A 22,547-nucleotide genomic window follows, 5' to 3' on the forward strand; every position below is an offset into this window, starting at 1 on the left:
AAACCTGCAAGTGGGATTTCACCAGAGCCACCAGTCCAGCTGGCCACAGTGCGAGGTGCTCACTGCCATCACACGCAGAGGGACAGGAGAACGGGGAGCCAGATACTGTCAGACAGAAGTGTGCCCAAACTGCTGCCCTGTGGCGGCACTGAAACTTGTGTTAGCACACCATAGTCTAGTCAAAGCCGTGAGGATGAACAGTTGTTGTCCCTCATTTCTTCCACAAGTAGTTCACCCCAAAAATTTTAGAGTTAATTTAGAGAAATTAAAGAAATTCTGTTTCTTGTGTTTCGTACCTCAGCTGCAAAGGTAGAGTTGCACAGGAAGAGTTTTGTAAACTTTATGCTGGTTCCACTAGGAGACACTGAGAAAGTTTTTCTTTTAACAGAGCGCAAGCAGAAGAGAGATATGGGAAAGAGCTGGTTCAAATTGCCCGAAAAGCAGGAGGACAAACAGAAATCAAGTAAGCAATTCTTCTATTTTTGGTACAAATGTAAGCATTTTGGAAGCAATGTCAGACGCCTGCTTTGCTTATGAATGGGGTCATAAGCTGCTCACTTCAGCACTTCAAGGTGCTGAAGAAAATGGGGGACACCAGGGTCCTTCAAAACAAGACTCAGAAAATCTCTCTTTGGGAATTGCCAGCAGGTCTGTACTGAGAATATTCTTAATTTCAGCACTGCTAACAATGTTTAATATTTGCTTCCAAGAGCAAACTGAGTGATGGGGAACAAGGAAAAGGAAGATGTTGGTAAATGTTTCAGATGCTGGCTTGGCTAACCCTAACGCTAACCTCATAGAGACTGACAGAATAAACCCAAAGCGCAAAGACACCAAAAATTACCCTCTGCAGCAGGAAAAATGCTTAGCTTAGGAATACAATCTTTAAAACTCTTTCAAGGGATTTTACCTGAGACAAATCAATACAGCTATTGAAATACACTAAAATGACATGTTTTTCTCTGTCTCCAGTACTACTATTTTAGATCATGTATAGATTGTGTTGGGAGAGGAAGATATATGTTGGCACATAATTTAACTTAACAAACACTGCTGATAAACTGCTACTATTATTGATGGTAGCAGCAGTAATGAGACATTTGGTCATTACTGTAACAAGTAATAACACAGGAATAAAGTGGAAGAGGATGAATATTTGGGGTCATAGAAGACATGACTGAAAGAGACCTCATAGCTCATTTCTTAATCGCCCTCTCCTTTTTACATCTATTTATTGCTTTCTTTTGCTATAAGCATGGTTTCCTGCTCATATTTCACTGTAAAATTTGACCCCAAATCTTCGGACCATCATGACATGCAAGTGCCAGGCAATCACCTGTAGCACTTGCCACTGACTTGGTAGCGCATCCAGGCTGATGGGGAACTGGTGCATTAATCCAAGTGCTGGTAGTGGAGAGAGCACCGGGGCTCACTCCAGAGCACATGCAAACCTCTCTGTTTCCCTCATTACTCCATCTCCACCTTACCCTTGAACAACACATTACAGTATCACAGAGGCATAAGGAGAGGTATAAAAAGGTACAAAGAGACACCTTACTGGTGTCTCAGTACAGAGACTTAATCAGAGAAAAGGAAATTAAAATAACAGGTTAAGGATAGATGGCTTCTTTCCAAAGCAGATGATAATATTAGCAATTGGGGATTACCAAAAGGCTCCACCTAAATTTCCTTACTGGCAATTCAGAGCAGGTAGAGCAAACACGTTCAGAAACAGAGAGCTTTGGCTGCTCTTCTGTGACTTAGTGGATAACTCACAGGTCTGACTTTTCCTAAGGGATTCTAATGGCTTGATTTAGAGGCAGAGGCAAGCCCCAGGGCTGGGATATGGGTCCGTGTTCTCCTGAAGTTAGAGGAAGTTTGGAACCAAGCCCAGCTCCAGTTTGATCCAGCAATTTTATAGCTTGGCATAGAAAGAAGGCTGAATATACCAACAAGGCATGTTACAGAGCTGATTTACTGTGTTTCCATAAATGCATGCCTGGCCTGGGTAGGGACTAGCACTGCAGTGATATATATTTTTTATTTTATCAGAGCGAATGTTTCATAGTACTTATTTCTGAAGCACTTTGCTTTCTCTCTTTCAGCATCCCTCTGGTTGTTTAAGGGGTTACACAGATAGGCAGTGAAAGACTTTTGTCCAGAGTACACACTTTAAAATCAGAGAAAAATGAAATCTATTGAGGACTGGAACTATTCATGGATGTGAAGTATTTGGTTTTAATGCCTTGATATTTTTGACCTGGTGTGCAGTTTGTTTGTTTAGATGGCATGCATTGCTGACAGCAGCGCTGCTCCCAGGGTCAGTCCTCCAGAGAGGCTGGAGGCAGGGAACTCACCTTCTGCCCTTAGTAAGAGCTTGAGAGGTTTGTCCTACAAGTAGCGCCCTGTGTTGCACCAAGTGCTTCCTCTTTTTAGGGTTCCCTATTATTTGATAGCACAGTGAATACTAGTAGTATCACAAATACCTGACAGGAAGTATTACAGATATCTGAATGGGGCTATTCACATCTTTGAATGTATCTTTGGGTAGCAGTATTTCTCAAATGAAGTCTAACTAAGGTGTTGTGCAGGTATGGATACCTAAAACTTGCATTCAGCAATCACCAGGAAAAAAAAACAGCTTCCTCAAACCCCTCCTCTTCCTTTTTTTTTTTTTTTTCTTCTCAGAATTTTACAGAACTCCCTATGCCATGCTATATATCACTGAGGAGCAAGAATTATTTTTAGATCACTTGCTTATTTCCTTGATAATGCAAAATTATCCTCTAGTCTGAATTTCAGTCACCTTTTAAGTATCTCAGTTGCTAAAGCTTTCTGTCTTCTCCAGGAAGTCATTTCACATTCCAGTAGTTCTCATTATCAGGAAGGTGGCTGCCTGCCTTTTAAAAGGTTGATAAAAAGAAAGAAGACAACTACTGATAAACTTTCAGTGCCAGAGAACTCCCAGAAAACCTTAAGGGAAACAACTGCAAAGAAAATTAATTCTGCTTAGCACATTATAAACAAACTGCTGAACCTAATGAATTGGCTCCAAAAACCTCCCATCCCTCCAGCAGGTCAAATTGATGCTCTGTAGCAGGTAGGGAAAGCAGCGCGTGGCAGAAGCAGCACAAACCTGGGGTGAACAGCTGTCCCTGTCTAGCGGTCCAGGCAAAACATCGGTGGCAAACCCATGCTTTCCTTCACCCCCAGCTTTTGCTTGGCCTGTAGCAAGTTGCTGAATTCATCTGAATGTATAAATAGTTTCTGCTACCTGTCTTTATTTACTGAAATGTACAGATGAAGAAAGGTGCTGCTGACTCAAAAGACGAGTAGTAGGGAATGCTCACAGAAATGCAACAGCAGCGTTGGGACCACTCTCTGTTGCTCTTAGTAAAAACGTAGGTGACAACAGACATTGGGTTTCCACCTGTATACTCTCCAGTGCTTGTTCTTCCACCATCACTACAAAAGTTTGGTATAGAGGAAGGCACAGAACGTGCTGCTGGTAGCCAGGCTGGGTGCCTCAATAGGATGAGGAGATACTGGGGACCTGTCAGCAAGCTCCTGATGAGGGAACTGACCCCTCCAGCCCCAGCCCCAGTAGTGCTTGGCAGAGACAACTATGGTCCAAAACTGTAGGGGGACACTTTACTACTGCTGATACTCAGTAGTGAAACATCTGAATCTGAGAAAAGGTCTGCCTGCACAGTCCTTGGCACTAGAAATATGAGGAAGGCACTTTGACCTGAGAGCTAGCAGGGCATGAGTTTTCAGCGCTGCTTACCAGAGATGCAGTTTGCTGCAGTTGGTTCCTCACTGGTCCTTTTCTAACTGCTATAGGAAATGGCTAAGTTTAGCCTACAGCTAGAGAAAATTTTCCTACAAAGCAAGACAGGGAGATGAGGAACAACTTTTTTTTTTTTTTTTTTTAAATTAAAAAAGCAAAGGCAGGACTTCTAAAAGCAGTTGATGCTGGTTACCATGGGCACGGCAAACAAACACTGCAGATATCATCTCAAGAAGTAAAAGTTCCCTGAAAGTGCTGCCTAACAGCCAAAACAGACATCCATTCAGCCTAGTTTAAGCAATTTTGGGCATTCTGTCTTCTTGCCCTTGCTTCAGGCACTGCAGCTGATAGAAATTATTTCCGACAGGGAAGAGAGATATCCCCTTTTGGCACGTGGCACAGACCTAACTCAGCAATTGCTGGAAGCCTTGGGAAGTTCACTCTCAAACACAGAAGGAGACATACACTTAAACACAAGTTCCATACTGCAAGAAGGGTCACGCATGCTCAGACCAAAATCTGTTCAGCCTAATATCCCGTCCCTGGCACCAGGTCTGTGTGGAAGGGCAGAACAGACCAAGCATATGAGAGTTTCTCCTAAGCAATCTGACCTTAACAACTGGTGGTTCAGGGGCTGCCAAACCAGCAGCAGCTTTATATTGAATAGCCCCCAGCAGAGTTTTCTTGGGCCTTGATCTTATTTGAAATCCTGAAACGTTTTAGCATCCACTGAATCTCCTAGCAAAGCAACGCACTTGCCTGTTACATGTAGAAGTGCCTTTTTTGTTGTTCATTTCTAACCTGCCTCACCACACTTGCCACGTTAGCTGAGACATCACAACAGAGGCAGGTTAGCATCCTTTCGGCAAGGTTTCTCAAGGCGTGCCTGCAGTGGTAAGCTGCAGTCCCCCTGCTTTTTGGTCTTACACACACACTGAGCTCCATAACACCATCGAACACCTGGAAAAGGCTGGCTGCTTCTTTCAAGGCAATCACCCGGCTGTCCCAGCGCAGCTGTGAATGAGCACTGTATGTGGAAATATGGGAAGCTGGGGAGTCTTAGAGAAAGTGCTGGGAGGAGAACAGCTATCTGAAGGGAACGTCCCTCCCTTCAAATAGCAGTGCAGACGTAACTCTGGGGTGGGTCAGACCTAGGGAGGGACAGGGCAGAACCTGAGGAGTGGGCATGGCGTGAGGATTGCAGCAGTCAAAGTAGGAGGATGGACACTGCCCAGAAACAGACCTCTGGAGCTCACCTATCAGAAGTCAGGGTTAATGGGTATTTTAAAATATAAAGTAGAAATGAAGACATTTAAGTTTAAAGCTCTGATAACCCACTTTTTTTTTTTTTTAGTTTATATATTGAAATTTCATAGTCTCTAATTATCCAAGAAATTATGAAAATGATGATTACAAAGTTATAGCTGTATATTCTTGGCAAAGCACAGGTTATGCTGATTTCCAACAGGGGAAAGGGAACTACATATTATGAAGTTTAAACTGCTGTATCTTTTTATAGCCTCCATATTCTGCATTGCACACATGGGAAAGGATGCACAGGGAGTGAGGATTTTCAGCTGAGTTACAAACTGAGAACAAATTTGCAAGTGTTTACTGGTAGCACTCCCAGTAACAGATGATTCTCTTCAGAGCTCCTACCTTTCAGAGGAAACACCTTTCAGGCTGCAAGGTGACTAGGAATTTCCATGCAGTAGCTTTGGGCAACTCTTCGGCAGAAGAATATGAAAAAAAGTATACCACAGAGCCCAGTTTTCAGACACATCTTCTGCTTCAGCTGAAACAGAGCCTCTGGGATCTCAGCTCTTCTGTAAAGTAACTGATGTAAACATGCGGTAGCTGGTTAAATCTGCCTTGTCTGACAACTGCTGTTTTTGTCATTTGTCCTGCTTGTCTCTTCTTGTGTATATGATTTCCTATGTTTTTCCTTCCTTCTTTTCCACTAACATCTCCTTCAGACCTTGAGAAAGGGCAGTTCTTGCAAACCTGTGCCTGCTCTGCCCTTCTCCGCAATGCCTGAAACAGAATATTTCAGCGAGCATGGGGTGAGGGCACCTGTAACAAAATGCCAAACTGCTGCTTCCTGTGTATAAATATAGCATGTCTGCCACATAATATACACAATCCTCTGTATTATTCACACAAAGCAAACATTTTTAAACTGAGGCTAAAAACCTTTTGGAAGGTCACATTCTTCCATGGTTAAATATTTTCCACTCAAAAGTTCTGAACCTGCACAGAGTTTATACACTCACACTCTCATATCCTGAACTTTCAGGATGCTATGAAAATAGATCCAAGCATGTGCTTGAAAGAAGTGTGCCTCTGCTCAGTTGTTAAACCCAATCTAGACATGCGCTCTAGCGATGAGGACGGGCATTTTTGAGCAGGAGATGGGGAAATTCAGTCTTATGTGAGAGGTACATGAATTGTTTCAATTGTTTTACCCATTGATTGGAATGCCATAGGTCATTCTGCAGTCACAAGGGGTCTGTTTGCTCTCTTGTCCCAGCAAAGCCTGGGGAGATTTGTGCATGCTCCCAGCAACCAGCCCTGAGAATGACGGTATCACCCTGTTCCCATTCAGTCCGGGGCTGCTTCCGCTTCTGACACTTATCTGAAAATATGTAAGTAGCAACAGCAAAAGACGCATGCAGACTCACCGCAGCATTAGAGGAACTCTCCACATCTGTGTCTATTTTCATGAAAGACACGGTCCATCCCACCTGACGCTGAGCCCAGCCTGCTGCACGCTACAGCCTCCCCTAATGGCTGGCTACTCATGCTGGCGCCTTGCTGCAGCTAACTTGTAAACAGACAAAAACCTGGGCTCCAGCAGACAGAAAGGTGCTGCTCAGGCCTTTTCTCCACCGCAGGTGGTTTAAACATCACACCACAGCTGGTACCTGTACAGAAATCTTTCTAGTCGCACAGGGTGCTTTTGCCTTTCTGCTTGAGGACAAGAAGAAAACATCCTGGCAAGCGATGCTAGATGTGATTCTGGCGTGCAATACTCTGCTATGTGCCTGGCATCAGGCTGGGTAGTGAGGCGTTATCTCCCTGGTTAAAGAGCACAACTTCCCCCTCCACACCCACACTTCCCTCTCCTCCACCCTCCCCAAATCCATCCCTGCAGAGACCCCCCAGGTGCACAGTGACTGAGACTTTTGGACTTGTTTCTCCCCACTTTGTTACCGCCACTACACTTCACAGAAAAAGTGTTGGTAATACCACCTTAGGTCTATCCTACATGGCAGGAGGGAAGACAGATGTTAACCATGGCCTCAGAGGGGGCAGGCAGTGAGTGGGTTTCTGAGGCAGTGGGTGAACAGGACTGCTGGAAAGTGCTCTGCAGGCAGGCTGCATCTGGCAGAGACTTCTCCCAGCTTCAGAAAGAATGTTTAAAACCAAAACAAAACCCAAAAAACAGTAAGAGCAGAACAATGTAGATTGGATTGATGTTAAAATGTAAACTGAGCAAAAAGGAAGACTATTTTAGCGGAAGGTGGGGTTATTTTCCACTTCTATTTCACCAAGTAAAGATAAAAAAGAAAGAAAATTTAAAAAGAGCTGTGGTTTTCCGGTTAGAAGAGCTTATGTTTTACTTTCCTGTGTACAAGATGTAGAGGGACTCTATGAATTACTCAATTAAATCAGTCTCTAATTCAGTGAGGAAGAAAAGTACTGAAAAAAAATGCCCAAGCCAGCAAGCCTACGGTTACAAAAGAGCCATTCACCAGGGTATGTAGTGGCCTCAGCACTGCCACTGGGAGCTCTGCTGAGTGCATCTTTAGTGCCATAAAATTCAGCCTGTGGTGACTCTGAAGAAGGTACCAGAGCCCCATCTGCAGTGCATTTCCTAGCAATCCTGGTGTCACGCAGGGCTGCCCAACACAGTCTTCTCTCCAGCAACAGCGCAGCTCCCTAGCAAAAGCAAGGTCCAAGAGACCAAACAAGGGGAAGCAAATGCTGAGAGCAGCTGGGACAGGTTCAGTTTTAAATGTTGCCACCCATGCTGTTCCAAACCCTGTGCTAAGTTCCCCTCCTGGACTGACTATAAGAAGATTTTGCAGTGAGTGAAATGAATTTATGATCAGACGTGGTGGTTCCCCGCTACTTCTCACACTGCCAAGCGAGGCCCCTCTTCTCAAATACAGGATGCATTTCCTGCCTTGAAAACAGAGGCAAGTTCTGCTGAGAGAAAGAAATCAAACCGAGCTCTCTAACGATGCATTCCGTAAATGCCTATCCTCTTAGAGGAGAGCCACAGGGACCTGCGGTCAGTACCCTAGGGAGATTGGGTTGCCAGGTAAATTTGGGCAAGTCTGCTTTGGAAAGGATTTTGAAACCTACAGAGCTAAAAATGCTGAATAATGAGCTTTACCGCCACATGCTCGCATTCTCTACACCTCTCCTTGGCTGCCCCGTTCCTCTAAAAGCTCTGTTAGTCTCCTTCTACCAATCCACTTGGAAAAACAAACACTGAAAAGTGCATATTTTACAAGAGCAGTTCAGTTCTGCTGTGCTCGAGTCAGAGGATACTACAGTACCAATATCTCAGCCACTAGATGGCAAAAATCACCAGAGGTTGCTGCGGAATGGCTGTCAAAATAGCTCTATCTGTTCCCCATTTTTCCAGGTTCAGGTTTAATCCTGTCTGCACCTGAAATTCATTTTGACAAACGTAATCTTTAAATGTCCAAGGGGGAGCCTTAACAAACAAGCACAGCAAATTCGTGTCCAACCCTATTTCACTGAGACGTTCGCAAGGGGCTGCATTGTAAAGATGCCCAAAGGTGTCTTGTCCTTAGCTGGGGTGGTTCAAGTTTTCCTGAACAGGCATGGAAACACCAGCTATAAGGAAGTAAAAAAAAAAAAAAAAAAAAAAAAAAAAAAAAGAGAGAGAGAGAGGAGAGGGGGAACTGTAGTTTTCCTTGAATTATTTTCAGCCTCAGGTTTTCTAATTTGGCTAGAGAAAAAAACAACAACAAAATAAATTACTACCGCAATGCCAAGCAGCACAATATACTGTGAGGATAAAGCACTGTGTAGAAGTGTTCCTAAGAGCAAGACACCCTCACTTTGGTTGCTTTGGAGTCAAACTCTCACCAATCTTATTAGAGAGTCACACCCCACAGAAGAAAGAGGCAGTAGGTACTGTACATACAAAGGTACCGACTGAATTCAAACTCTTACGTATGTCTGCTACATGGGATGCTTCCAGGAAACTCTCCAAAGTGCTGACATTATATATTTCACTGGCATAATCTGAGCATCTAGCAGCAGAGAAAAACTTATCTGTAGGATTGCTGCTGCTGCAGCCAGCACATCCCTGCAGCCCAGAAAGCATAGAGGAATACCTGAAGGATCTGTGGGTCGAGATTTGATTTACTTGTCCTCCCCCCTACATAAGCTAGCACAACAACATGGTTGCTACTCCAAGCACCATAGGGATGAAGGATCTGATTCACTGATTTCAGAACATTATTATAAAAATGGGGAAGGAAATGGCTTAAATCTATTTCTGTCTTCTTAGGGACTGTGGCCTTGCCCTAACCAGCAGCTAAGGAACTGCCTGCGCAGATCTTTTATGCCAGGAGCAAAAGGCCAGAGCTTTCTGAAATAGCAACTAAAGACCATGTGTGGGCAAATGGGTGTCCCCAGCTCATAGCCAGGTGCGTTATTATACCAGAAAACCAGCAAAACCACCTTACAGAAAGCCAGCAAAAATGAGAGAAGCTTCCTGTATGGCTTATCATGATCTACTCTGGTAGCTCTGATGTCTGGAAAACAAAATAAGCAGCAAAATGCTTTTGTCCTGGATATGTATTGATAATGATTTTTTTTTTTTCAGTATCCATTACAGCAGCTTTTTCAGCCTTGCCATAATTCAAATCACCAATATCGATGAAAAAATCTCTGAAAAACAGATTAATATGTCACGCAAAAACAGTGTGTGCAATTTGCAAGTGTCCTCTGTTTTTAAAATGTCAGTATTTACCTATTTCTAGCATGAAGTTGCTAGCATACTTCCCACATCCCATTGGACAGTCTGTAATAAAAAAATAAAAAAAAAAAGGAAAAATATACTTATGGAATAAAATTAGCTTAAGTTTTCAAAATAATCCTTTAGAACTTTTAGCAGGGGAAAAGCTAACTCAGCTACTGATATTCAACTTGGTTTTTGATTTCAAGTTTTTAATTAAATGAGCTGTAATTAATCATTTTTTTTTTTTTTCCATTGTGTTGTGAAAATTTAGTTTCCATCAAAGTTTCCACTCCAGACTCACTTTGTGTGAACAAGGGTACAGAAGGAAAGGTGACTGAACCTTCAAAATGACTGAATATTGTGAGGATGATAATCTGCCACCAAAAAAAAAATTAGTTTACCATAGTTATTTCCTTGAAAAGATACTGAAAGAGTCCAACAGGTAGATGAATGCTCATGGTTTCTGGCTGAAAGCCTTTTCCTTATATTTCCATGGACAGATACGAAGCTAGATTTGGAAGCACATTGCAGGGCAGCTATCACTGAGGACAGACCCAGTCTTTCCCATCCTCTGTGCACTTTTCTTCTGCCTGGTAATGTGGTCTTGCTACTTGGACAACCAGCTTTGATTAGGAAACAGATGTCCAGCCTAAATTAACACAGGGCAATTAGGACCCTTCACGTATCTCCTAAGCCTCCTGGAACACCCAGGAGATGCAGGATTTCCCTCCCCATCTGCAGTCACACATGGCTGAGGAGTGATCTGCATCCTCTTCTGGGCTCTCCCAGTAGCCAGGCTTCAGCCAAGGAGATTTTGGAGGCTTCTCCCCTGGCCTCCAGTCTGGGGCAGCTGGGCACACTCTGGAGAGCCCAGAACTCTTTCCCTCCTTGCCTCTGAAAAACCTCAAAATCACCACACCCACTGTCTTGGCTTCTGTGTATGCAAATGTCCTTCCAGCCTGCGAACTTGGAGCTAGAGCTGATTAAGTTGAAAAGGCCCCTTACAGACTGTGCTCTTTCCTCTCCTGTCACCTCTATACTGGTCTTTCTGCTGCTTTCTAAAAGGACTCTGGTTCACCAAAAACCAGGACATCAGGTGAACTACCATTACCCCTTCACGTCCTCCTGCAACTCCCCACTGCAGGACCGCTCTCCCCGACGCACTGGTCCACCGGAGGAGCAGTGCCAGTTTCTGGTCACCTCCACGCTGTATATCACAGCCTGAGGCCTCATTTTACAGCACGGGTTATTCATGTTGTGCTTCTGGGATGCTGGGAGCCCCTGTGAGCAACAGTCTCACAGCTCTCAGCGCCTCGTGTCCTTCCAAGGACGGCGAGCTGCACCACACGGGGGTGCTAGGAAAGCGCAGGACGGAGATGCTGCACAGCGGAGCTGCTCCGGCTTCAAGGGTGACCAAGGAGGAAAAATTTGCTGGTGCTGCATTCAACACAGAAGGCGGGGCTGGCTTCTCTCTACCCTTCGGGCTAGTGCTCTGAAACCCAATTTCCCTTGACCATCTTTATTTCACTCAGTTGACTTGCATCCGTTGGCAACGTGCAAGAACAGAGAAATGTCTGTTAGCGCTAAGTTACAAATACAGATTAAAAAAGAGGGTGCACATAAGGAGCACTGCAATTCTTTGCTTCATGGAGCATTTTATTGCGTTTCCTAGTGCTAACAGATTGATGCTATTGTGTCTCTTAGCATGGTCAATTTTTATCACAGGACTATTAAGAGCTTTTTTTCTGGGTGGATCTTTTTGAGGGAAAGTTTTTCCTCTAGATTCACAATCCATCCTTCGAAACCTATGTTAACAAAGCACACTTGTTTTTGTCTCACAGCACACTGAAGGCAGCATTTGAGAGGCTTAAGCAACGTAAGTATTTACATCTTTCTTTCTGACCTGGGTTAAGACAGACACATGATTGTGTTTGCCCTCTCTGGGGTCTTTCTTTCTCTTCCCCCTCACACTTCTAACGTTTCTGTCCCTGTCCATAGTGGGGAGAGTGGAGGGAAAGGGCACTCATTAGAGTCCTTCTCCAAGGCTGGGCATCAAATCCAATCTCTGGAGGCACAGAAAACTGCTTGTTCCTCAAACTGGTCCTACCTGGATCAAATCACATAACATTAGCCCTGTTCCCACCTCTACAAACCACTAACATCAAAACAGCGTGCTTGCTTACTGTGCCCAAGGCCAAGCTAAAACCTTTCACTCAGGAAGGGCACCACCACTATAGCCAATAGGACCGTGCACCTGGGTACTGGCACCTGTGTTTGGGATAACAACACCCTTAGAAAAGCAGCTGGTGAATTAAGGTATTCTTAGAGCTTGGGTGGGGGCATTCAACAGGCTCCAGGGAGACCTTACAGTGGTCTTTCAGTATCAAAAAGGGGCCTACAAAAAGCTGGAGAGGGACTCTACCAGGGAGTGTATGGACAGGACAAGGGGTAATGGTTTTAAACTAAAAAAGGGTAGATTTAGATTAGATATAAGGAAGAAATTCTTTACTCTGAGGGCAGTGAGGAACTGGGGCACTGGCACAGGCTGCCCAGAGAAGCTGTGGCTGCCCCATCCCTGGATGCATTTAAGGCCAGGCTAGATGGGGCTTTGGGCAGCCTGGGCTGGTGGGAGGTGTCCCTGCCCATGGCAGCGGGGTGGAAGTAGGTGATCTTTAAGGTCCCTTCCAACCCAAACCATTCTGTGAGTCTATAAGTTTTGGAAAATGCAGGGCTCCATTTCAGAGCCACCAAAGCTGACAAATGCAGAGATGTTAACCAGCCACTTCCAAGAGCATCAGCAAGGTGGCCTGAAATTCAGTCCACCTTAGCTGGCCCTTGAAAATCCTCAGCTTGCAACCACCTCTGATGATGTTTGTGCAAGGCTGGAGGCAAATGGAATATCCAGTGCCATAGAAGAGGGAAAGGCAGACTCCAGGGGAATGATGGGCATCAGTTCCCTCCTTCCCTCACCCCACAACACCTATGGCTGGGGTAAATGGGGCTGTGAAGAAACTCAGCCAGCCTCTGCATTTGCCAAGGCTGCTCTGAGTGGGTGCTCCAGTTCTGCAGCAAGCTGTTGTGCCCATGTATGTGCAGGCACTGAGAGGACCTGCAATAAGCCCTGTTCAGGTTGCGTGAATCCTCAGCAATGTCAGGCTCCCTGTGTTTCTGCATGCACTTTTTTTTTTTTTAAACGCTGCTTTGCTCGTGGCAAATTGTACAGAGTCCACATCTCAGAAATATCTCCTGAAAAACGTGACTTTACATTTAAAGACCTTACCGCTGACTGCATATGAATTCTGATCTGCTTTAGAAATTGAAAGCGTTGGAAACTCTCACATCCAGCTGGCAGTCATGCTGAAGGATGAACTGAAAGGAATAGAGGAGTTCCGAGAAAGACAGAAGGAGCAAAGAAAAAAGGTGAGGAATCAGCAAGACTTGGAACCATGTTGGGTCAGCGGGCCATACTGATGACCTGCCTCCAGCCATAGGCTGGGAATAGTGCAAAAGATGATAAAATGTGCCCAGCGTGTCCTGTTCACTCCATGTACTAGACTGTGGAGGAACAACTTTCTGAGCCCAGCTACAAGTTAAGTAATGCTCTGAACTCAGGAAACAGAAGCTTTAGTCACTTCCACCGTCTCTGTGTAACTGCAGATACTATTCTTATCCCCATAAGAACTTAATCCCTTCTTTCCTCTTTTTATACCTGCACTAAGTACATTGCTATGGCATGATCCTGCATGATCTCTAACATGCACTAAAATAAAAGGATAACACAAACATCTAAAATCATAAATGATCATAATTAATCATTTATGATCATAAATGATTATAAAATCATTTTAAATTCATAAAATGAATGTTATGCTGAATGCAGCACACATGCTGAATTACAGATACTATGAATAGCATCTAGCTGATGTTATATAATAAAAATCAGAGCATATTTAAGGCTATTTCATCCTCTAGGGTCTTATTCAGCTCCAAGTCACTTGAAAAAGTAGCTCTTCACAGAGACAAGTGGTCACTCTTACTCCTCTGGTTCCACAGGCTTGAAGACAAAGAGCTGACAGTCACTTAACACTGAAAACAATGACTTAAGGAGCACTAAAAATCAAATATGCAGTCCTTTGCCAATTTCAAACAAATGAAAATATATATGGGCAGTGTTCAATGCAGCAAAACTCATATCTACAACCCAGACACACAGGAACTTGGAGCAGCACAGAACTGAATACGAGAGTGGGTAAAACCAGCTCTGCTTCTGACTGTGCTGCTACTGAGCTCTGAAGTTCACAACAATCCGATAAAGCAAATTACGCATGCAAATACAGACAGCGTGCACCTCGGTCATCTGCATTCCTCTCTCACACCCACACTTCACTACTGGGATCCACAAAGAGAGAGCCTCTCTTTCCTGTTGAAAACAATAAGCCTGTTACTCAAATGGGAACTGTTATAGGGGCCTGGGGAAAAGGTAAAATCTCCTTTGGAGTCTCAGGACCCCATTGCAAGCTGTTCTCTCTGTCTAGCATTGGCTGTGAGGAAGCCAACATCAGACATGCTAGAAGGTGTCAGTATTTGTGGTGATCTCACAAAACGCTATTTAGTGTTTGTGCTGGCTCTGCTGTAGCTGCTTTCAGGACTGTGCTGTTCAGCCTGATGTCAAGCAAGCCTCTGCGTGGCCCTGGAGGGAGTTTTGCTTGAGCAGAATGTAAAGATCAAAGGACCAGAAGTCCCACTGAAGAAACCCAGCCCCTGCCAAATAGGAGCATATCTCACTGTTGCACATGGCAGGGCACACCACAATTAAAGCCATAAAAGAAAATTCAGCACTGTCTTCCCAGTGTTGACCAGATTATGTCATGGAAATCATATTGCAGAGAGCAAAAATTTGCCAGAAGCAACTGAATATAAATTACAGAGAAACTGTTTGAGTTCAAAATGGACACGTACCCTTGCTCACATGGGTGAGACATTGGTTTGTTGTGCAAAGACACGAGATCAAGCTCTTGAGCCAGCAGATGAACTCTGCTAGCAGAGCTGATGGGCACTGTGACTAGGTGTTATGCTTAATCTCCTTAAGGGAAAAAAAAAAAAAAAAAAAAAAAAAAAAAAGAGGCAGAAAATGAAGACCTACATCCTATGCTATTAATGGAAACCACTGAGGCAGAATTATCTTGGATTTTTTTTTTTTTTTTTAAACCTGATACTGATGCTCCCTGTGTCACTTAGAAACCTGTCAGTTATAAAAGCAGAGTGAGGTAATCTTCCCCACAGGCCTGTGGCTCATAGGAAGACTCTGACAATGACTTTCCTAGAAAGAAATGCTCACTCCTGTGTGTTTCTTACAGTACGAGTCTGCAATGGAGCGCATGCAAAAGAACAAGTTGTCCCACTATAAGAAAACAATGGAGGTAAGCAAGGAGCTCCTGTGCTGGTATCTCTGCAAACCAGCTCCAGTCATAGACAGGGTGAAATCTGTATCACGTGCACCTCCCTGTGAAGAAAAGTCAAGAATGCGTGTGTGAATGTAATTGTGTAAGAGCACAAGTGTGTGTGAGAGAGAAAGAGAATGTGATTCCTGCCAGGAGGAGAAAGCTAATCTTCCCTGCCAAATGCTCTGAAGAGTCCAAAACAGACACTCAGAAAGGAATTAAGTTAAATTCAAACAGGATTTGACTCTTTCTAGGTGAAAATACTTATAGGAGAAAATGTAATTCCCCAGTCGGTGTAAATAGCATTTTAAAAAAAGTGAGGGAGTCTTACAAACAGAAGGTAACCTCTCCATATGGAAGTCTCGCAGGTACAGGAACTGCAGCCTGCTGGGTTTGGTTTCCAGGGGGCAATTGCCTCTAAGGAAAAATCGTTGCAGACCTATTGGTGCTACAGCTGGAAGGGTACTGACAACTTGTATTTATATACGGCTGTTGTACCAAATGAAGCTCTAAGAGAGCTCTTTTGGAGCAAATAAGGATTTACTTGGCTTCCGAGTACTCCCTTGGGACTGTTACCTGTGTGGGGCCAGCTCTGCCTCACAGCTTGGAGCAGCAGGCAAGACACCCATTGGCCACCCGATGCTCCAAGTCACCCTGTGGAAATGACAGCCTGTTCCCACCCGTACCCTGGGGAGCTTGTGCTCTAACCTGGGCTCCGTGCTGTAGCTCAGGCAGCTGCCTGATGCACCAACCTTGCTAGCACCGCCTGCACACCCGTGTGGAGCAGCCACGGCAGGAGATCACCTCTGCAGGGAACTGGCTGAGGCTGTACAGAGAGAACAATTTCAGGGCTGTAAGAAGAGGGCCTGATTTATGCTGCTAGCATAAATCTGACTTTTCCATTCTATTTTTAATAAGCACCTCTTTATGGTGTCACAGAGAGTTTCCTCCTTTGTCCAAGCCTGGGCACTGATTTCTTCCCCAGCATGCAAAAGAGAAAGTACCTTGAACATCAAGTTGGAAACAACCCAGCTCTGTTCCCTACCCTCACATATGATTTCATTTCAACACAGTCAAAGAAGACGTACGAACAGAAGTGCAAGGAGGCGGATGAGGCCGAGCAGTCCTTTGAACGGACAAGTGCTTCAGGCAACCAGAAGCAAACAGAAAAGGTACCTTTGATGGCAGACCTTTGGGGTGATGCCTAAAAGGGAGAAAGCTGGGGATTTCTTTTTCAAGGTTCAACAGACCACAGTTGAACAATTCATTCCACAGGGTGCCAGGTGTTGCTTTCCTTCTAATTAACCCATTAGAATCAAAATTAAAATGAAGCACCTTCCCAAGGAGACCTTCCTTCACCTTCTTCAGTAGGGCTTGGTAACCCTGATCTTGTCCTGTGATAGATCAGGGGTTTTAAAAAGGCAGGGGAGGAACTGAGTTATCTAATTAATTTTATTTATCCCAGGCTATGATTTAATTGCTTCATGAGTTCTGAAAGCAAACTGAATGAGATTTTTCTCCAAAATTATTCATAAAAAAAAAAAAAAAAAAAGAAGAAGCAAGTCAGAAGTATGTCGCACAGTTTAGTTTTGCCTTTTGGTCACTTACATTTAGTAGGCATAGTATCTTACATTAAAACACATCTATTTCATAACATTTTTCTTCTTATGGTTAGTTTAATTCCAAGTAAATTTACAAACTCAAAAATAAATCATTGGAAATTAAGGCACTGCAGTCCTTCATGGCATTGTCTGATACTTGTAGCTGTCAATTTGCTAACTTTTAATGGGAACGTTTCACAGCAGAACAGATGGAGAAAACAAAATAAACGAACTCCCTTTGGCTCAATAAAATCAGTGCAGTGTAAGCAAAAAGGATCAAAAATCATCTCAAGGAGTGGGGAGATGGAGACTAAAATCGGCATCAGAAATTGACATTTTATTTCTAGCATTCCCTTATCTTTGATGAACAAAACCTTCCAGCTTAGCCATAAAGAGCGGACAAAACCCTGGCCCTACTGAAATTATGCCAGAGCTCTTAGCAACCTCGATGGCATCAAAATCTGACCCAGCTCCTTTCGTGCAGAAGAATCCCAGGGTGCTTCATTGCCATTATTTCCACACACATGCCAGCACATTTGAAATGCACAGGGGCATCTCACAAGAAACGTTGGCTGTTTAATTCTGCTCAGCACTTGCAAACAGTTTGGGTCAGGACAAAAATAAGAATGAAGCTTATGTTCCCAGCCTACTACACATTTTCCAACCAGCTGTGATGAGGAATACGGTCATGAGAACCCCTACCTGAGCATTGTCTTGAAGGGCAGAAAGGGAGAATGTGTTATACTGATGTCTAGAGCTGTGCTTTAATGTACTGTCTTCACCATCTGTGCAGAAAAACCTGGGAGAACAGAGCTGTCAATAATATCTGTATTTTCATTTGTTTAAAAGCTGAAGATTAAAAAAAAAAAAAAAAAAAACTGCTTAGAGTGAATTTAGAGTGAATTTTGCTTTTAGATTTCTGAGTTGTTATGGGAAACAGCCTGGCATTTGCAAAGTGTTTCAAAGGCTGTGTTTTTTTTTCATATGTATATTATATGAGGAGCTTGGGAGATGGAGATTTTTAACTGCCATTTTTTCCTGCTTGTAAGTATCTATTAGAAAAGCATGCTGGACATCATAAAACAGCAACTTGGCCAGCAGACACAAGCTTCAGGCTGGGTCATGCTGGCACTGAGCTCCTATAGCAGGCATCCCTGAATGGACTGGTATAAATTGCCAGTTTTCCCCTGAAGCCTGTAACTTACAACTACATCTGTGAAATTTTGGTCCTTTCTTCTGCATAATCCATGTTCAACAGAACAGGTGGTTGGACTTGATGATCTTTAAGGTCTTTTCCAACTTAAATGATTCTGTGATCCTGAAGGCAGAACAGCCAAGAAGTATTTGTACTTTGAACTTTACCTTATGAGGGGAAGGGGAGGAGGCAGCAAAACATTGGGCTAGGAGCAAAAAACCACAGCAATTAATTTGGGGTGTTTCTTTCTCTTCCTGTTTCAGAGTCAGAACAAAGCCAAGCAATGCAGAGATGCAGCAAATGAAGCAGGTGATACTCTATTTGTCACAGAACTATTTTTTTTCTCAGCAAAAATCTACCAGCACACTGATTTTGACAGAGCACCACCCGAACCACCCAAGCTAGCCCTGTTTGAAGTCAGGTTTTGTGAAGTCACCTATCCAAAGACTAATGGGCAAGCTTCTAAACAACAGCAAACCTGAGAGACATTTACTTTCACTTGTGGACATGCAAATCTCATGCTGTCATTAAAGGTTTTATAGAAGACCTTCTGTAAGGACTTCACCCAGGAAAGAAAAGCTCTTCTTTAAGCAAGTTTGAAAGCACAACGACACTCAAATTGCCCCAAACCAACCCAAAACAGATAGAGAGGCCCCAGGTTCCCTGTACACGAGCACGGTAGCTTGACTACGTTCTTCAGCCAGAAACACAGTACGTGTCCAAAAGGATGTGGCCAGAAACACCTGAGCCGGCGCATGAGATCAGACTTGTCACTCACTGCTCGTGTAGAAGCTTGCACTAAATCACAGGCTCTACCTGACCTGCCCAGCAGGAAAAGAGCCTAAGGACAGTCAGTGCCTAGGTACGACCCAGGTTCTTGATCTCTCATTTGCACCGTCCCCGCTGTAAACTTTACAGATGATCTGCAAACCATGCATAGAATCCTTAGTGTAGCATAAAGTTGCAAAGAAAAAAAAAATGTCTATCTCCTTGCTGCCCACCAGTTTTAAGCTCACGTAGTCTTGTGATATACTTTAAGGCTGTGGTTTGACAAAGTAAACACGGCAAAAGCCACAGCAAAATCCTAATGGGAGAAAAAAGAGAAAGATGGTATCATTTTTTTTTTTTTTCCCCTAACTGTTGGGTTTCTATTATGTGTGTCTGTGTTTACAGAGAACGTGTACAAACAGAACATTGAACAGCTGGATAAGGTCAGGACAGAGTGGGAGCAGGAACATATCAAAACCTGCGAGGTAAACATTGACTTTTGCAGCAATATATTTGTGTTCTCTTTATTTTATCCTAGTTACAGTTATCGGTCTAAGACTTGAGATATTGTCCCAAGGGTTTTGCTGTTTGCTATACACCAAGTCTGAGCGTAAGAAATGTCTTTGCAAGAATGCTGCAAAACCTAAAGTAGATTTAGACATAATTGCTGGCTGTCTCACTTGCTTATGTGCCCTTTGCTTGCTCAGCATAAGTAAGTAAATATACAGGAGGGAAACAACTGCAGAGGAGCAGTATTTGAACTGGTACAACCCAGTTGCAAGCTTTTCTTGCCTGTTTTCAACTACATTACTTAAGAACCCACTAACTTTAAGGATGGTTCTCTATCACAGCCAAGATAAGACTGTTTCTTGAATAACTGCTTTGTGACAGAATGTAATTCCAGTAGAAGATGAACAGGAATATATGAAAATTCAGTTTTAGCTTAAAAGATACATTCCAAAATGGAGACAAAAAGAATTACATTAATCCATGCTGTGGTTTAAATTACATTAATCCTTGTTGTGGTTTAACCCTGCTGGCAGCTGAGCACCACAAAGCCCTTTACTCACCCTCCCCCCTCTCTCTCTGGGATGGGGAGAGAATCAGGAAAATGAAGCCTGTGGGTTGAGATAGAAACAGCTTATTAGGACATAATAATAATAACAGTAATTATAATAGTCCTACTAATAATAATGTGTACAAAACAAGTGATGCACAATGCAATTGCTCAGCACTCGCTGACCGATGCCCAGCCTATCCCTGAGCACCCTGACTAGCCACCCCTATATATTGCTCAGCATGACCCCATGTGGTATGGAATACCCCTTTGGCCAGTTTGGGTCAGCTGTCCTGGCTCTGTCCCCTCCCAGCTCCTGCTGTACCCCCAGCCTGGCTGCTGGCAGGACAGAGCGAGAAGCTGAAAAGTCCTTGGCTTAGCGTAAGCAGTGCTCTGCAACAATTAAAACATCAGTGTGTTAGCAACATTCTTCTCATCCTAAATCCAAAACATAGCACCCTACCAGCTACTTGGAGGAAAATTAATTCTATCCTAGCTGAAACCAGGACAATCCATTAGAAGCAAAGGAAACATTCTTTTTAGGTAACGTCTATCAGGACGTTTTCAGAATAGCTTCTCACTGTAATGCAGGACACGTTTGAGGGTTTGTTCTCCTCCCCCCCTCCCTTTTTTTAAAAAATAAAATAAATAAATTAAAAAAAAAAAAAATATATATATATACATATATCCCAAGTTCAATGGAGATTGAAAGTAAAATTTTCTTGTCAAGCTAAAAAATAATATATTGTAGCATTCTGAGAGCAAACATATCTAAGCTGCTCAGAATCCTTATTTTGCATAGCATGTTATATCCACCTGCTTTTTCTCTGTGCCTTGGAGTAATCTTCCAACTGAAAGGTGGTGGCTGGGGGAGAAGTCTCTGTTTCCAGTGTGCCGAGGATGGACATAGAGATTTGCATTTGGTTCGTAAGTTTTGCACAATTTATAGGAACTGGTTAACATCCAAATCAGCCACACATTTGGTCATAACAATCCTTCAAATTCATTTGTCTGTCTGCTAAACTATGTTTTTGCTATGTTTACTTGCTTCAGGCTTTATTCCCACATAAAATAAAATGCCAGGAGAATAGGTTTCCTGTTCTCCATTTCCTCTTAAATACTACCTGTCTGGGAGCACTAGAAAGTCCCATGGCTGGCACAGCAGACATTCCATGGAAATTCTGCCAAGCCTTAATTTTCCCAAGATGCACATTCTCCCCTTCTCAAAAAGCCAACAAACAAGCAAAACATCCCACAACCTGGAACACTTCATTTCTCCCACATGGCCAAAGCCTTCATAGCCCACAGGGCTTGTGGCCTGCCCACCGCCTAGTTCAAACAGCCGGTCATGAAGGAAAGGCATTTTTAATCCCTTCTTTAAACAGTGCTTGTAGGTTGAACTGGCAGATTTCTTGAGACCTATTGAAGTACTAACGAGTACAAAAAGGCAGCTGAAGATCCCAAACTTCTGACTGCACAGCAGGGAGGAATCTGGAAGCACTCAGGTTGCTGAGGTCTGTAGCTAAGCACTAGGCACCCACAGCCTAAAAGCCTGCCTAGCAAGTGGAAGCACGGGGACAACCTTTATCACAGGGCTGTGCCATCTTCCCTGGCATGAGAAGCCCTGGTCCAGAAGCAGTCTGTTACACAGGCTGGCAGGGCATGAGGGATAAGTCTAATACAACACCCCAATTTGCAAAGGGCTTGACAACCCTGAGCCACTGCACTTCTCTTTGCTGAGCTGCATTTCCTGACCGGACACCATGTACCTGGAAAACTCCCAGCTCGCTCTCTGCTATTTCAACAGCCCTCCAGGGGCTATGTCTGTAGGCTTTTTATTCTGCGTGGACACTGAACTGCTCCTTCACTACCCTTCTGGTTCTCTTTAAAAGCTACTTCTCTCAGAAACTGGTCCCAGCACCAGCTGAGTCTCCCTTGCTTGAATCCTGACTTTTTTTTTTTTTAATCTGATAAGATATTCAATGGCAGGCAGCTCACCCAACTGAATGTTCTGCTGAATATTGTATACATTTATGGTGTTCTGGACATAATTACTAGCAAATGGAAGGGGAAACAGATGGCTGGAAGCATCTGAGCTTTTCACACCTCATAGAAAACCAAAAATTGATGCTCTACTTATAACAGTATAACTTAGATATTTTTTTTTTTTTGAATTTATTTTAAGTTTTTACAGAAAGTTCATCTGCCTCTTCTCCATCTCAGTTTACTTTTTTCCTCTTTGTTCCCTTTCACTCTCCCCAAATCTAGTCAGCTGTACAATATGAGAAGAATCAGACAGATGACGGAGAGAGAAAAATGTAAAATGCCTTCTCTTTACCATGAATATAACCTTAGAAATTTGCAAAGGCAACCCCAGAGAGCCTCAAATAGATCGAAAAGAGAAGTTTGGAGAGGCATTTTAGAGAGCAGAGCTAGATGTTTTTGGCTCCACCTCTAAGATATATAAAACCCTTTCATGACAATACTCTACTGATCTGTTTCACATCGTTTCAGTGCAATGGGCAGACAGGACCCTGACTCTGAACTCCTCAGCAGCACTCAGCATTCCTTTTCCCTTTCTTTTTGTCTGTAAAACGTAAATTTACTTTGGTGCAAGCACTTTAACCCTTGAGTACAAGCAAGTAGATGTAGTTCCTCTAGTAGATGAAGAGAGGTCCTCTATGCAAG

The 22,547-nt window shown here is 43.5% G+C and overlaps 1 protein-coding gene across 1 annotated transcript in view; it reads left to right on the plus strand.

Moving 5' to 3' along the window:
- Positions 1 to 22,547, plus strand: part of PSTPIP1 (proline-serine-threonine phosphatase interacting protein 1) — a 54,433-nt gene that overhangs the window by 19,832 nt on the left and 12,054 nt on the right. The window contains exons 3-9 of the mRNA XM_082769513.1: positions 389 to 463; positions 11,639 to 11,673; positions 13,111 to 13,217; positions 15,155 to 15,217; positions 16,312 to 16,410; positions 18,298 to 18,343; positions 19,208 to 19,287. Of these exons, the coding sequence (XP_082625639.1) occupies positions 389 to 463; positions 11,639 to 11,673; positions 13,111 to 13,217; positions 15,155 to 15,217; positions 16,312 to 16,410; positions 18,298 to 18,343; positions 19,208 to 19,287 (505 nt within the window). The remainder of the gene's footprint in view (positions 1 to 388; positions 464 to 11,638; positions 11,674 to 13,110; positions 13,218 to 15,154; positions 15,218 to 16,311; positions 16,411 to 18,297; positions 18,344 to 19,207; positions 19,288 to 22,547) is intronic.

The sequence above is a fragment of the Aythya marila genome (genome assembly GCF_965140915.1).
Source record: "Aythya marila genome assembly, chromosome: 11".
Classification (NCBI taxonomy): Eukaryota; Metazoa; Chordata; class Aves; order Anseriformes; family Anatidae; genus Aythya; species Aythya marila.